The sequence below is a fragment of the Physella acuta genome, unplaced genomic scaffold (genome assembly GCF_028476545.2).
Source record: "Physella acuta isolate Inbredline_101_S28 unplaced genomic scaffold, ASM2847654v3 ptg001467l, whole genome shotgun sequence".
In the NCBI taxonomy this organism is placed as follows: Eukaryota; Metazoa; Mollusca; class Gastropoda; family Physidae; genus Physella; species Physella acuta.
Genome location: NW_026732982.1, coordinates 47,682 through 61,649, shown reverse-complemented (window position 1 = coordinate 61,649; position 13,968 = coordinate 47,682). Strand labels below are relative to the sequence as shown.

The following is a 13,968-nucleotide window of genomic DNA, read 5'->3' as shown; positions in this document are numbered from 1 at the left end:
AGAACTTTAAAACCTTTAGACTATCTTAACATTAGGAATTCATAATGCTCGTAGACATTTTAAAATGTAACTTAATTATCAATTTTCAAATAATGTAACAAAACTAGTCATAAGATAAATTGATAGATAATGACAAATGTTAATAAAATATATGAATTTTAAAGAATCTTTGCTAAAATTAGCTAAAGTTTTTTGGATGAAATTAGTCAATGCAACTGAAGAGTAAATATATACCCCAAGTAAATTAGAACTATTTGCATTATTTGAATATTAAGTAATTAATTATTACATAGTTATAAAAATTAGAAATCTTAAAAATGTCTCATTTTTATCTTACCTTGGGAACTTAAATTCTAATTCTTTAAGGAACTGGAACTGATTTAGCTAACAAGACACGAAAGTCTGACGATGGTAATGCCACCAGTAAGTATTTGAAAACTAAAAAAATGCTTTATACAATCGATATCACTTTCACACTGGTTTTAACTTGACTGTCACGTAATGAATGTTAAAAAAAACATGTGATTTGCTGTCTTTTAGAAACAAAGCTTTCTTTTTAAAAAAAAATTAGGTTTTACAACTCTATTAATATATTTTATGTGTATCCTATAAAGGCTTATTTTTATGTTACAAAATAGTTTTAATTTGATCCTTTGTAAATTTGTTATATATATATATATATATATATATATATATATATATATATATATATATATATATATATATATATATATATATATATATAAGTAGACTGTTTTACTAAATTTTAAATTAATCATTGAAACAATTTCCTAATTTTGTAATTTAGCAAAATAGATCCATCGTGTGACAACAAATCACACAATAATATGCTCGAACTCATTTTGGGCCTTGAAACTTGTTTAGGTGAAATTATTTAATGTAACAGTTGAGTTGATAATCGGTTTAAACATTAAAATATTGTACTATTTTTTACAATATGTATTAATTTCCAATTCTTTAAGGGGAAGGAACTGATTTATTTAACGTGACAGGAAAGCCTGACCAAGGTAACCTCACCAGTAAGTATTTTAAAACTTACAGTTTTATACAAAAATGATATCACTAAAATACTTGTTTAATTACTTTTATCGTTATTATGTGACTTAAAATCTATTAGTTCAGGCTGTATTTGAAAAGTGTATTAGGTTTTAATATTTTATTTGAGTAGCCAATCCAATATTTATGTGACAGAACAGTTTAATTCTGTTAAGAACAAAATTTAGTGTGATGTGCTAGGATTATGGTTTTGTTTACATTTTATTAGTCCTAAAAATAATCTCATCTGAAGGTAAATATTTATTGTTCAATTAATTTAAATACATTTTCCTTGTTATTATTTATACTATACCTTTGGAATAGAAACTGCGTGTTAAGAAAATAAATAAGTTTGTAATCGCCTAATACTGAATTATTTCAATTATGGTAACCCTTTTTGAAAATTAAACCCGTTTATTGTATTGGAAATTTAGCTAGGTATAATGTTGATGATGTATTTTTTAATATAATCTATTTTTAAGAAAACTAGTCAGTACAGATTATGATAAATCTGGTGTTTATGTAATTCAATGCACTATTAATAATAATTATTATTATACACCTATTATTAATGAAAATCAGAACAAATTAAAACATTATACTAGATAATGTGATAGTTATAATTTATATTTCATTACTTAATAATTAGCCTACATTTTGAGAAACATAAGAAAAAAAAATAGATTTTCGATATATTTGAATGGCACTACATATATTAATGAAAGGTTAATTAATTATTCAATTAGTAAATTATTTTACTTTTACACTTAAAATATATCAGATTATTAAGTAACAGAATTTTAAACTTTAATAAAAAATCATTGTTTATATAGTTAAAGAGTCCATTTTATTAACCTCATTTTTAAAGATAACTATTTATAACTGTATACTGTTAAATGTTTTAAATTGCATAGTGTATGCCAATTCTATAGGAAGAAGCGGCTGATTTATGTTCCTAAATCACTGTCACCAGTAAATCTTCAATAACTTACAATCGTATGACATCAGTAAAATACATGTTTAATTACCTTAAGCTGTTTAGTGAATCTAACCTATACATGAGATACTCCGTCTGTTTCAAAAGTCTAGCTTTAAGAAGTAGATTAGGTTTACAATTTGTTTATATATAATTATGAGTAATTTATAATTATCATGTTAAAAAACCGTTTCATTCCATTTAGAACATATTTGGTTTTATTGTGCATGAGTGATTTTTTTTGTTTAGTTTTTTTTATTATCTTTTATTTTTAGCCCCCAAAAATATCTCATCTGAAGGTAGATATATCTTATTTAATGTATTTAATCAATTTTTCACTGTTATAATGTTACTTACCAAGAGACGTTAATTGTCTAAATTATAAACTTGTGTTTATAATCCACTTAAATTAAACTGAATTAATTTGTTGTAGCTAAAACCATCCATTGTGCTGGACATTTAATTTGGCTGAATAATTATAATGTATTTGTTGTATATTCTCTTTATTTAAGAATCTGGCTCTGATGTACTGATAGCAGGTTGATAATTTGAGACATCTGTTGTTTAAAGAACAAAGTCTGATGCGCATACAGTAGAGTATCATTTATTTTGCTTCCCTAGAACCAGAATATTCCCAATTTTTTTGTTGGTTTCGAGATTTATACACTGTTGTGTCTACTAAGGACTCTCACGATTTTTACACAACAATTTAACCTCGCTAAATCCATATTATAGAAATATTAAAGAAAACAAAATTTTAAAGCCACGCCTTGTTGTGAACATTTTAATAAAGTGGATTTATAACAGTCTGGTTCTAGGGAAGCAATATATATATATATATATATATATATATATATATATATATATATATATATATATATATATATATATACACACAGAGAGAGAGAGAGAGAGAGAGAGAGTAAGAGAGAGAGAGAGAGAGAGAGAGAGAGAGACTATTGATAACCCGAAAATCTAGAGTGCAGACCACAGCCCGCACGCGAATCTTCAGGACTTCCCTAAGTCCACCCAGCTCTAATAAGTACCTGACTAACGTTAGGGAAAATAAAGGCCACTGGACCTGGTGCTGCCCATGACATCCCATTATATGCGCGGTCAATAAATATGTGAACTCTACTCCATCCGCCTCTTGAAACGGGGGGACTTTAATAACTTTCTTATTTTAAAATCCAGATTACACGAACAGATTTTTAATAAATGTCTGATTTGTTTCTTGTAGGTGCGATCGTTGGGGCTCTGTTTTTCCCTCTCACTGCCGTTGTTCTGATCACTGTCTACGTTTGCAGCGTATTGTAATAAGGTAATAGTTCTCTTGGTGTTTTATTATTTTTTTTTCATTTTTTTTACAATCATTTATATTCTGGCAATGACAATTTATTAAAAAAAATGTATATTTGTGTATATTGGCATTTTCGCTACAGTCTGTTTTAGGATAAGTGTGACGCAGCAAGTTCACATGCTAATTTAAACTAGGTGATATAGGTAGGGTACACAATGTGTGTTTCAATAATTAAAATGTAATGACGCGGTCGGTGGTGTAGTGCACGACTGCTAACAGGAAGGGTTCGGGTTCGGGTTCAAGTCCATAGAAAATGTTTGCCCCGTGGCAAAAGCTAACTTGAAAGCATCCAATCAAGCAGGCAGTTTTCATATATTAACTTAGGCAAAAATAAAAATAAAAACATTGGACCTTACAGCTACAATAATAACGGGCCGTGGAACTACTGAAACAACACAGAAACAGCTTACATAGCAGTATTAAATGAAAAAAAAGCACACTCCATAAAATATAAGAAAATACCACCGTATGATGACGCAGATTTCAAGATGTATGGTTTCTCTCTATGTATTTTTGTCCCAGCTACAAATACAGACAACCTAGCCATTATTAATCATGAATTGAACTTTTTCTTCAGAGCCGAGCTACATCATCACACAGTAGACGCAGGAAATAGGTCATCACACAAGGAGTAGGTCATCACACAAGGAGTAGGTCATCACACAAGGAGTAGGTCATCACACAAGGAGTAGGTCATCACACAAGGAGTAGGTCATCACACAAGGAGTAGGTCATCACACAAGGAACCGAAAACGCATAAGCCTTCGCAGTTACGACACCCGAACAACGAAATGCCACACCTTAGGACATCTTCAACGAAAAAACAGTCACCCCCCCCCCCCTCTGCCGCCTTCGTCCCACACAACAGCTAAATCAAAGACACAGAATGCCAGTACGTCGATGTATGTTGGAAAATGTAAAGGATGGCATACACACCCAACGTCCACATCTACACAGAGATTAGGCGTGTTGTGCCATTCTGGGTCAACTACGGCAAGCTTTACTCTGCACATCCATCTTCCAACCGTAGTCACTACAGAACCAAGTTTTTCTCAGTGCCACCATTGTTAAAATCCACGTCACTACAGAACCAAGTTTTGCTCTGTGCCACCATTGTTAAACCAACGTTACTACAGAACCAAGTTTTGCTCTGTGCCACCATTGTTAAACCAACGTTACTACAGAACCAAGCTTTGCTCTGTGCCACCATTGTTAAAATCCACGTCACTACAGAACCAAGTTTTGCTCTGTGCCACCATTGTTAAAATCTTTAAACCCACGTCACAACAGAACCAAGCTTTGCTCTGTGCCATCATTGTTTAACCAACGTTACTACAGAACCAAGTTTAGCTCTGTGCCACCATTGTTAAACCAACGTCACTACATAACCAAGCTTTGCTCTGTACATCCATCTTCCAACCAAAGTCACTGCATAACTAAGATTTGTGCCATCATTGTTAAACCCACGTCACTGCAGAACCATAAACTTGGATGGCTTTCGAATTGAGATGTTGCCATAGCAAAGATTTTTAAAAAGGCGGCCCACCTGATATGCATCCATCCGTGCAAGGAGATGCTAATTTGTGAGATGTCGTCCAGCAGATAACGTGAGGTCTGGTTCCTACAGGTTATTCACACAATAATGAACATACAAGGCTTACACACCTGAACACATACACAGATACATACATGGACAGGCAGAGACAACTGTCATCAAAGAACACAACAAAACCCTGGGACTCAGCACAAAGTTCGACTACTCAACTCTACAAAATTATACAATAACATGACATGAGACATTTTATGGCTTAACGAATATAACAGCAGCACACACATATGAAATGAACATTTACAAACACATTTTTGTTATTATTTCATTTTTTTGTTTTTGTTTTATTTAGATAAATTATTAGCAATAGTAACTCTATATTTTCTATATTTATATGTATTTATTGAATGTTTTAGTACTAGGCAAGGGGTCGGCACTCTTTTAAGACGGAAGAGCCAAAAGTTACAATTTACAAAATTTCTTAGTTTTTAAAGAGCGACTAACATTATTTTTTTTCAATACTTTGATATTTGATAAGGATTTGGTAAATAAATTTGATTTATGATTTGAGATAAATAGCGTTAAATATGAACTGATATTGCTTCATATAAAAATATACAAATTTTAATGTTTCGCACAAAAAGTGTTATAGCTAGCTCTGCTTTGATAATATTAGTAATCAAATAATATAACTATATGACTATCACAATACACTTTAGAAGCCAATAATTTGTTTATCTTTCTTTACGGACACCACTGGCTCAGCAGGTGTCTCCCATTAGCCAAGCAGGGCCAGAGGCGTAGCGACCCTTCCCGTCGCCCGGGGACAAACTTTCGATTTGCACACCCCCCCCCCCGCTCAATCTTTCGATTTGCACCCCCCCCCCCCTCAAACTTTCGATTTGCACCCCCCCTCAAACTTTCGATTTGCCCCCCCCCCTCAAACTTTCGATTTGCACCCCCCTCAAGCTTTCGATTTGCACCCCCTTCAGACTTTCGATTTGCACCCCCCCTCAAGCTTTCGATTTGCACCCCACCCCCTCAAACTTTCAATTTGCACCCACCTCAGACATTTGATTTGCACCCCCCCCCCCTCAAACTTTCGATTTGCACGCCCCCCTCAAGCCTTCGATTTGTACCCCCTTCAGACTTTCGATTTGCACCCCCCCTCAAGCTTTTGATTTGCACCCCACCCCCTCCAGCTTTCGATTTGCACCCCCCTCAGACATTTGATTTGCACCCCACCCCTCAAACTTTCGAACTGCATCCCCCCTCAAACTTTCGATTTGCACCTCACCCCCTCCAGCTTTCGATTTGCACTCCCCCTCAAACTTTCGATTTGCACCCCCCCTCAAGCTTTCGATTTGCACCCCCTTCAGACTTTCGATTTGCACCCCCGCTTAAGCTTTCGATTTGCACCCCCGCTCAAACTTTCGATTTGCGACCCCCCCCCCCCCCCTCAGACATTTGATTTGCACCCCCCTCAAACTTTCGAACTGCATCCCCCTCAGACTTTCGATTTGCACCCCCTCAAACTTTCGATTTGCACCCCACCCCCTCAAACTTTCGATTTGCACCCCACCCCCTCAGACTTTAAATTTGCACCCCCGCTCAAACTTTCGATTTGCTCTCCCCCTCAGGCTTTCGATTTGTGCCCCCTTACAAACTTTCAATTTGTTTTTCCAACCCATTTTGGCGCCCCCTATGGTCGGCGCCAAGGGACATATGTCCCCCCCCCCCCCCGCTACGTCTCTGGGCAGGCCTCAACACGGCGAACTAGGACTAACTGGCTTGGGTATCGGTTTGATTGTTGTATTGGTCGCTTCTGTCCTTCGGTTCTCACAAGGCTTATCTTATCTACTCGAACCCACAGTCCAGTACCTGGCTCAACCGTAGGAAGCTAGTAACTAAAATACTACAGCATTCAGGACTGTCTTTGTATACCTACGGACTGTCTTTGTATGCCTACAGTTAGAGTAATGCACTCTGAATAAAATAACAATCCCCATTTAACGCTATTCGAAAAAGTCGGCACTTTGCCAGTGGCAAGCATGGAATTGTTGCCACGGGTCTGGCCAAAGCATGACTGTGGGGGTGGGCTGTCAGCTGTCCGTGTACTCTCTAACTTATCCCACTTTAAGTTAAAGACCTGTAGTAGCCAATCAGGGCTAATGTTAATAAAAGAGGCTAGAGATAAAAATTTAGATTAAAGTCAGTCTGTTGTAGCATAGCTATTATACAAGTCAGTAAGTTGTTGGATAGCAATTAGACAACTTTTGATGTTACTGGTCTTGGTGTGTTGAGAAGCCTAATTGGAATAATTAACAAGTTTTTCTATAACTTAAAACTTCATAGTTTAGGACAGTTAGTTCCGTGCCACTTTTAAATTAATTTATTTTAATGCCAACTTACTTATGGCCGGTTGTAAAACTGCGTGATTGCAATTATTGTAATTCAGCTTACTAAATGAGCTAAAGACTTTTTTCAAATTATTTCCCTTTATCTGGTAAACATACTTACCTGTTTCTTGTGGGGGCCATCATAATAATTTTGTTAACTTACTTCTAATAGAAAGTAGATGTTAAAAATCCTGATAAAATCTGATGATTAGCAGTTCTTTTAATATAATTTGACAATCTCTGTTTAAAATATTAGATCAATAGATAGAAGCATTTGGGACTAGCATACTGGGTGAATTAGATGTGTTCACATTTATTTCAATTGATGTATTATAAATACAAACTTTAATTCCTCAATTTTTATCGATTGCATTTCTTCTTTCTGCATGCTCTGTTTGGGCAATGATAAATAAATGTATTAAACTCATTTTATCATTTCTTCAATTTTTTAAACGCATTGTTTTAATTACTATTTAGTTACTTAGCATTAAAATTACAGAAATACACATTTACAAGAAGTTATATTATATGTGTGCATACAACTAAGAGTATTAAATAATATCTTAGTCTGTAGAACGGTAAAATGTAATGTCAGACACGATTGTGTATCCATAGATCTAGAATCTTGATCTATGGATGATGAAATAGATGTCTATTTTATCAGCGTCAGTATTTCTTTCAACTTTTTGCTTTTACATTTAATTTTTTTTTGGGCGGAGGGACGGGGACGGGGAGGGGGGGCGGACAGTGGTAAAAGTATATATTTTCTATATAAATTCTATTTCGTTCGAGAAGGGGGGGGGGGGCACGGTAGACGTTACACGAGAGGAAGGGGTGCTGAAAGAAAACTCTGCTCCGCATATGAACGAGTCAGTAAAATGTCCAACTGGTTTTGTTATATTAATCAAACAGACACAGTTCTCTGAGTAAACTTTGGTACTTTATTGTTATATACAGACAGCTCAGACGACACGTCCTGTCTCTGACCCTACCTTTCGTTAACTACCGCACACGTACACGTGCTGCACCGGGTGACACCATGAGGCGCCGCACCGGGTGACACCATGAGGCGCCGCACCGGGTGACACCATGAGGCGCCGCACCGGGTGACACCATGAGGTGCCGCACCGGGTGACACCATGAGGCGCCGCACCGGATGGGTGACACATGAGGTGCCGCACCGGGTGACACATGAGGTGTCGCACCGGGTGACACCATGAGGTGCCGCACCGGGTGACACCATGAGGTGCCGCACCGGGTGACACCATGAGGTGCCGCACCGCGTGACACCATGAGGTGCCGCACCGGGTGACACATGAGGTGTCGCACCGGGTGACACCATGAGGTGCCGCACCGGGTGACACATGAGGTGTCGCACCGGGTGACACCATGAGGTGCCGCACTCGGTGACACCATGAGGTGCCGCACTCGGTGACAACATGAGGTGTCGCACCGGGTGACACCATGAGGTGCCGCACTCGGTGACACCATGAGGTGCCGCACTCGGTGACACCATGAGGTGCCGCACTCGGTGACAACATGAGGTGTCGCACCGGGTGACACCATGAGGTGCCGCACTGGGTGACACCATGAGGTGCCGCACTCGGTGACACCATGATGTGCTGCACCGGGTGACACCATGAGGTGCCGCACTCGGCCATAGTGACTCCACTGGTCTTTGTACAGTCAATGTTGGAGTCCAGTGGTGAAAGACAGTGAGGTGAATGCAGATAATAACATCACAGTTTTAGTATCCTCAAACATTCAAGATAATAACTGCTACAATAGGCGTATATTGCACCTGAATTTCTTAGGATTCTAACATTGTTTTATTTCTACTGCATTGGTATTTATAAAGATCGTAGACGTATATTGCACCTTGAATTTCTTAGGATTCTAACACTACCAGTTTTATTACTATTTCATTGGTAGTACCAGACTAAGTCTTGTTCCACAGTTTCATCATTAGGTCAGAAGTGGGAAAATTGTTCTTTATTATTTGTCTATTTAAAATTGATATTAAATCTAAAAATAATAGAAGAGATCTTTTATTCAAATCTTGAAGCTTCTTTAACAAGTTTTCTCTGAAAGAAACGAACTGAGTGTTCCACTTCATCAAGTTTATTTGTGCCGTGTGCTTCATACAATATTTCATTCAGCAGTAAATCTGTTTTAGCCTTGATCTCATTGAAAGTTTTCAATGGCGAGTCTAGCTTTTCAAAAGCTGTGTGAAGGTTGTTGAGCTCCTTTATAAGCTCGCACCTTAAAGCTCCCCGAAGATTTGTTTTTGAATTCTCGGCTTCAATGGCTTTCCCTTTCGAATTGTAAGCTTGTCTGAATTTAACGGCCGAATCTTTGACGCTTTTTAAAGTTTGGACACTTAGTTCGTAGTCCTGACAATGCTCTAGAACTTTTTGACTCATTTTATCAAGGTTTTCATTTGGGGTGAGTAGAAGATAAAAGTCCTCATACAACAACTCTAATCGCTTTTTCATCTTTTTCTTTAGTTCATCCAAGCAAAACATTAAAAGCATAGATTTGCGATTTTCTTCTTGTTTTTGAAAATGTTTCATGTAATATTTATTTTTAATACTGAAAGTATGTTGAAGGATTTCTTGAGCGCTATTGTATTTCTCCATTTCACTGCCATTATTATTAATCAGGACAATTCTAAAGTTACACTCTTGAAATAACTCAAGCAGTGGACCTCTCTGTCTCTCACACCAATCTTTGAAAGTTGGAAATTTTTTATTATTCTCATCGCTTGAGTAGTTGTCTCCATGCGTCATCACTAGAACACAATTATCCCGAATAAAGTTTGGTCCGAAAATTGTTTTTAAATACAAAATTGTGTGTTGCTCTTCTGCACTGTAGGTATTAATGTAGCTTAAGACGAGCAAAATGGCGTCCAAATGTTGGATCGTATTGTCTTTCATGACTTGAAAAGCTTCGCTTATTTTGTCTCTAGCAAACCTTATATTCTCAACATCATCATCAACGTTAGAATCAAACAGACCAGGCGTATCAATAATTTTGAGGGTCTGACCGCCGACTTTGGCACTAAACAAACCAACTCTCTTAGAACCAGTTGTCGTGTCTGTAGCCCTCTTGAAAACGTCGTCATGCGTGATTGAGTTCAGAGTTGAGCTCTTGCCATGCCCTGTTTTCCCAACACACACGTAACTTACAGCTTGCTGACTTTGATTGCTTCCCATTGTTAAAAACAGATCTGCGTTATCTCAGCTTTACTGAGGAAAAATAAACAAAATGAATATAAAGCTTGAAAGGAATTTGTGTTGGAAAAGTTGATCTGAAAACATCTACAAGGAGTTAACATATTGGGTGGTGGCCAATGTTCCCTCTAAGCTGCGCGGTTGCGCGGCCGCGAAGCAGTTTTGAGTTGCCGCGCAGTGATTTTGTAAAATAAATATTTCATCATTTAAGACTTTTACAACACCGCGCACAGAAAATACGTCACTGACACATAGCTGAAACATCACTGACACATAACTGACACACCATTGACACATCACTGACACATGACTGACACATCACTGACACATCACTGGCACATCACTGACACATCACTGATACATGACTGACACATGACTGACACATGACTGACACATGACTGACACACCACTGACACCTCATTGACACATTACTGACATATCAATGATACATCACGGACCCGTCCCTCGTTATCCTAACCTCGACGGAAATTGTTGTATTTCTTTGTGTAGACTACTTCAGAAGATAGAGGATAGCTATTAGTTGATATCTTTGCATCTAAAGCTATGATACAAGTACAAGCAGTCATAATTTAATGTCGCATCAGAGCTCATGTGTTTTAAAAATATTTTTTATTTTAACGATAGCTGACATCTGCACAATAAACGTACAACTAGTTGCATACCTGACGTCAAAATGTGTACAGAAAGAATACAGCCCAAAATGTGTACATAATGCATACAGCCCAAAATGTGTACAGAAAGAATACAACCCAAAATGTGTACATAAAGCATACAGCCCAAAATGTGTACAGAAAGCATACAGCCCAAAATGTGTACAGAAAGAATACAGCCCAAAATGTGTACAGAAAGCATACAGCCCAACTCGTTTATCACTTCTAAATGCGTAGAATAAATAAGACAGTACAACTCATATGTTACGTTTTGATGTGTACCATAAATCATACAGCTCAACATATATATATATATATATATATATATATATATATATATATATATATATATATATATATATATATATATATATATATATATATATAGAGAGAGAGAGAGAGAGAGAGAGAGAGAGAGAGAGAGAGAGATGATGCTTAATGTACTATTACAGCATACTGACCAACTTATTTCAATATTTGTGACGCCACCATTTATACAACAAATCACACAGCCCAACATCTGTGTGACGTCACAATGTCTATTACAAATTTTTAAGCCCTGTATATATCTGATGTTAACATATCATGTACAATAAATGATTAAGCCCCACATAATTCTATCGTCGTAACGTTAACATTAAATCACGCAGCCCAACATATGCATGACGTTAACTAGATTTCCTAGGAAAATAACCCGCATGTTAACAACAGCTGTTGTCCTCCCCCCCCCCCCCCCCCTCCCGACACAATACACGCAAACAAGTATCGACCTGAGCTTGCTATTACTCACTAAATACTACACATACACTTTTAACAAACAATTCTGCTTTAACAAAACATTTGCAGTTTTCTTTGTAGTATATTACGTAGTCTCTTCGCTCAAACTTTATTTCGATGACAATGCATCTATCTTTTTTTTATTAATTTAATTAGATGATAAATAAATCGTTAAAAATTAATTAATTAAAGTATTTCAAAACTAATGGAAGATGACAAGATTAACTAATAGCCACTACAATTTTGTATCTGTAAAGATTAGCGGATAAATATGTTCATGCGTGAATTATCTTTCCTTTGAGATGGATTCCATTTTATCCGGTAATCTTTACAGATTCAAATTTGTAGTGATTACATTTTTTAAAAAGAATGCATTAGCAAGCTTACTTGTGTGAAAATAAAATAATTCAGACAAATTTTAAAGGTTAAAAAAATGTTAAACTTCAACGTACTGCGCTAGACTAAATTTTACATTCCACGTCATAAAATATAAACAATACAATACATTTTTTTTAAATTCATAAAAAACGTTTTAATTACAAGCTTTTATGGAATAATGCACGAATAAACCGGGAATGATCTCCCCTAAACTCTCTCGAATATTCTTATATAACACTATGGGGGGATGGCACCTCAAGTTATAGACATTATATTTAATTCATTATTAATTACTTAAAATTTTAAAAATAGAATAGAATCTCGTAGATAAAAGAATTGCGCACCAAGTAAACAGTAAACATTGTGTGTATAATAGTGCGAAATATTAGTACGTTATAAAATCTTATACGATTTCAAGAATTCGGAAAGAGCGTAAAGTACCACTTCCGGTCAACGGAAATTACTAAAACAATTGACAGAAGGCAGAAAATTAGATTTTTTACTTATATGTAAAATGTTGTCTATATATCTTAAACAATACTCAAGTAATAGGCTTTTGAAAAACCAAAAGTAAAATAAGTTCTCCTTTCAATCATCAGAAATTGCTGAATTAAAATTTTGATGTAATTAACGGTGAAAATTGTGGAAAATTAATGTGATTTTTGTGCACGATTACTAAACTTGCTCTGTGCTCTGTATACGAGAAAGCAAAAAGATAGATGCACTGTCATCGAAAGGAAAGTTTGAACGAAGTCACTGCATTAGAAGTGGGTCAAAATTCAGTTACATTTGCCGCAATCCAACAAACGGATGTTGAGAACTGAGTAAAAACGGTTCATAAGAAATGTTCACTACACATTTCAAGTTCATGAAACTGACGTGCTAACAGCTTAACCGTGGGAGGGGGAAGAGGGGGGGGGGTGTTTGCCGCAGTTACACGGACAGGATTGTCTTCTGGATGTCACCTGTATTTTATCACATTAGCACATTTGGTGAAACACTGATTTTTTTTTTCTTTAGGAAAAGGTACAAAAGATAATTAAAAGTCGACAGTTCAAATTTAAGACCTTAAACATAAATGTATTTACGTTGATAGATTCGTGTAACTGAATGATCTAAAAACAAGAGAGGAAAATGTAAAATACAAGTGACACATTACACAAATCAGTACTCACGAGATTGTATATAGGTTGCTGATGACTTGTTGCCCTGTGTGTTATCAAAACTTTCGTGTATATGGAGCGCTATCAACAGACTCGCTAGCCTGTTATGACGTGGCCAGCCATGTATTTTCTAAGAAAATGTCCCCAGGTGTTGCACAAGAACAGACCTGTTGCTGGCTTCAAAATTAATGGCGGCCTGGTGATACTTAGTTCAGTCATTGCTGAATCAATGGCGGCCTGGTGATACTCGGTTCAGTCATTGCTGAATCAATGGCGGCCTGGTGATTCTCGGTTCAGTCATTGCTGGCTACAATAATTGGCGGCCTGGTGATACTCGGTTCAGTCATTGCTGAATCAATGGCGGCCTGGTGATTCTCGGTTCAGTCATTGCTGGCTACAAAATCAA

General features: G+C 36.5%; 1 protein-coding gene and 1 long non-coding RNA gene across 2 annotated transcripts; one reads left to right on the top strand and one right to left on the bottom strand.

The window, feature by feature from the left end:
- The first annotated feature begins 2,521 nt into the window (after positions 1-2,521).
- On the top strand, positions 2,522-4,185 carry LOC131928151 (uncharacterized). Its single transcript, XR_009383732.1, has 3 exons — positions 2,522-2,571; positions 3,273-3,353; positions 3,970-4,185. It is a non-coding gene; the product is annotated as an uncharacterized LOC131928151 (long non-coding RNA).
- A 4,874-nt stretch (positions 4,186-9,059) lies between these two features.
- Positions 9,060-13,726, bottom strand: LOC131928150 (GTPase IMAP family member 9-like). The gene is made up of 2 exons (XM_059284091.1): positions 13,575-13,726; positions 9,060-10,588 (listed from the first exon to the last, which is right to left on the bottom strand). Exon 2 carries the CDS (start codon positions 10,553-10,555, stop codon positions 9,389-9,391), a length of 1,167 nt encoding a protein of 388 aa, XP_059140074.1. The 5' UTR covers positions 10,556-10,588; positions 13,575-13,726; the 3' UTR covers positions 9,060-9,388.
- Positions 13,727-13,968: the final 242 nt, after the last annotated feature.

Coding starts and splice junctions, on each gene's coding strand:
- LOC131928150 (XM_059284091.1), bottom strand. CDS start 10,555: ATGGGAAGCAATCAAAGTCAGCAAGCTGTAAGTTACGTGTGTGTTGGG.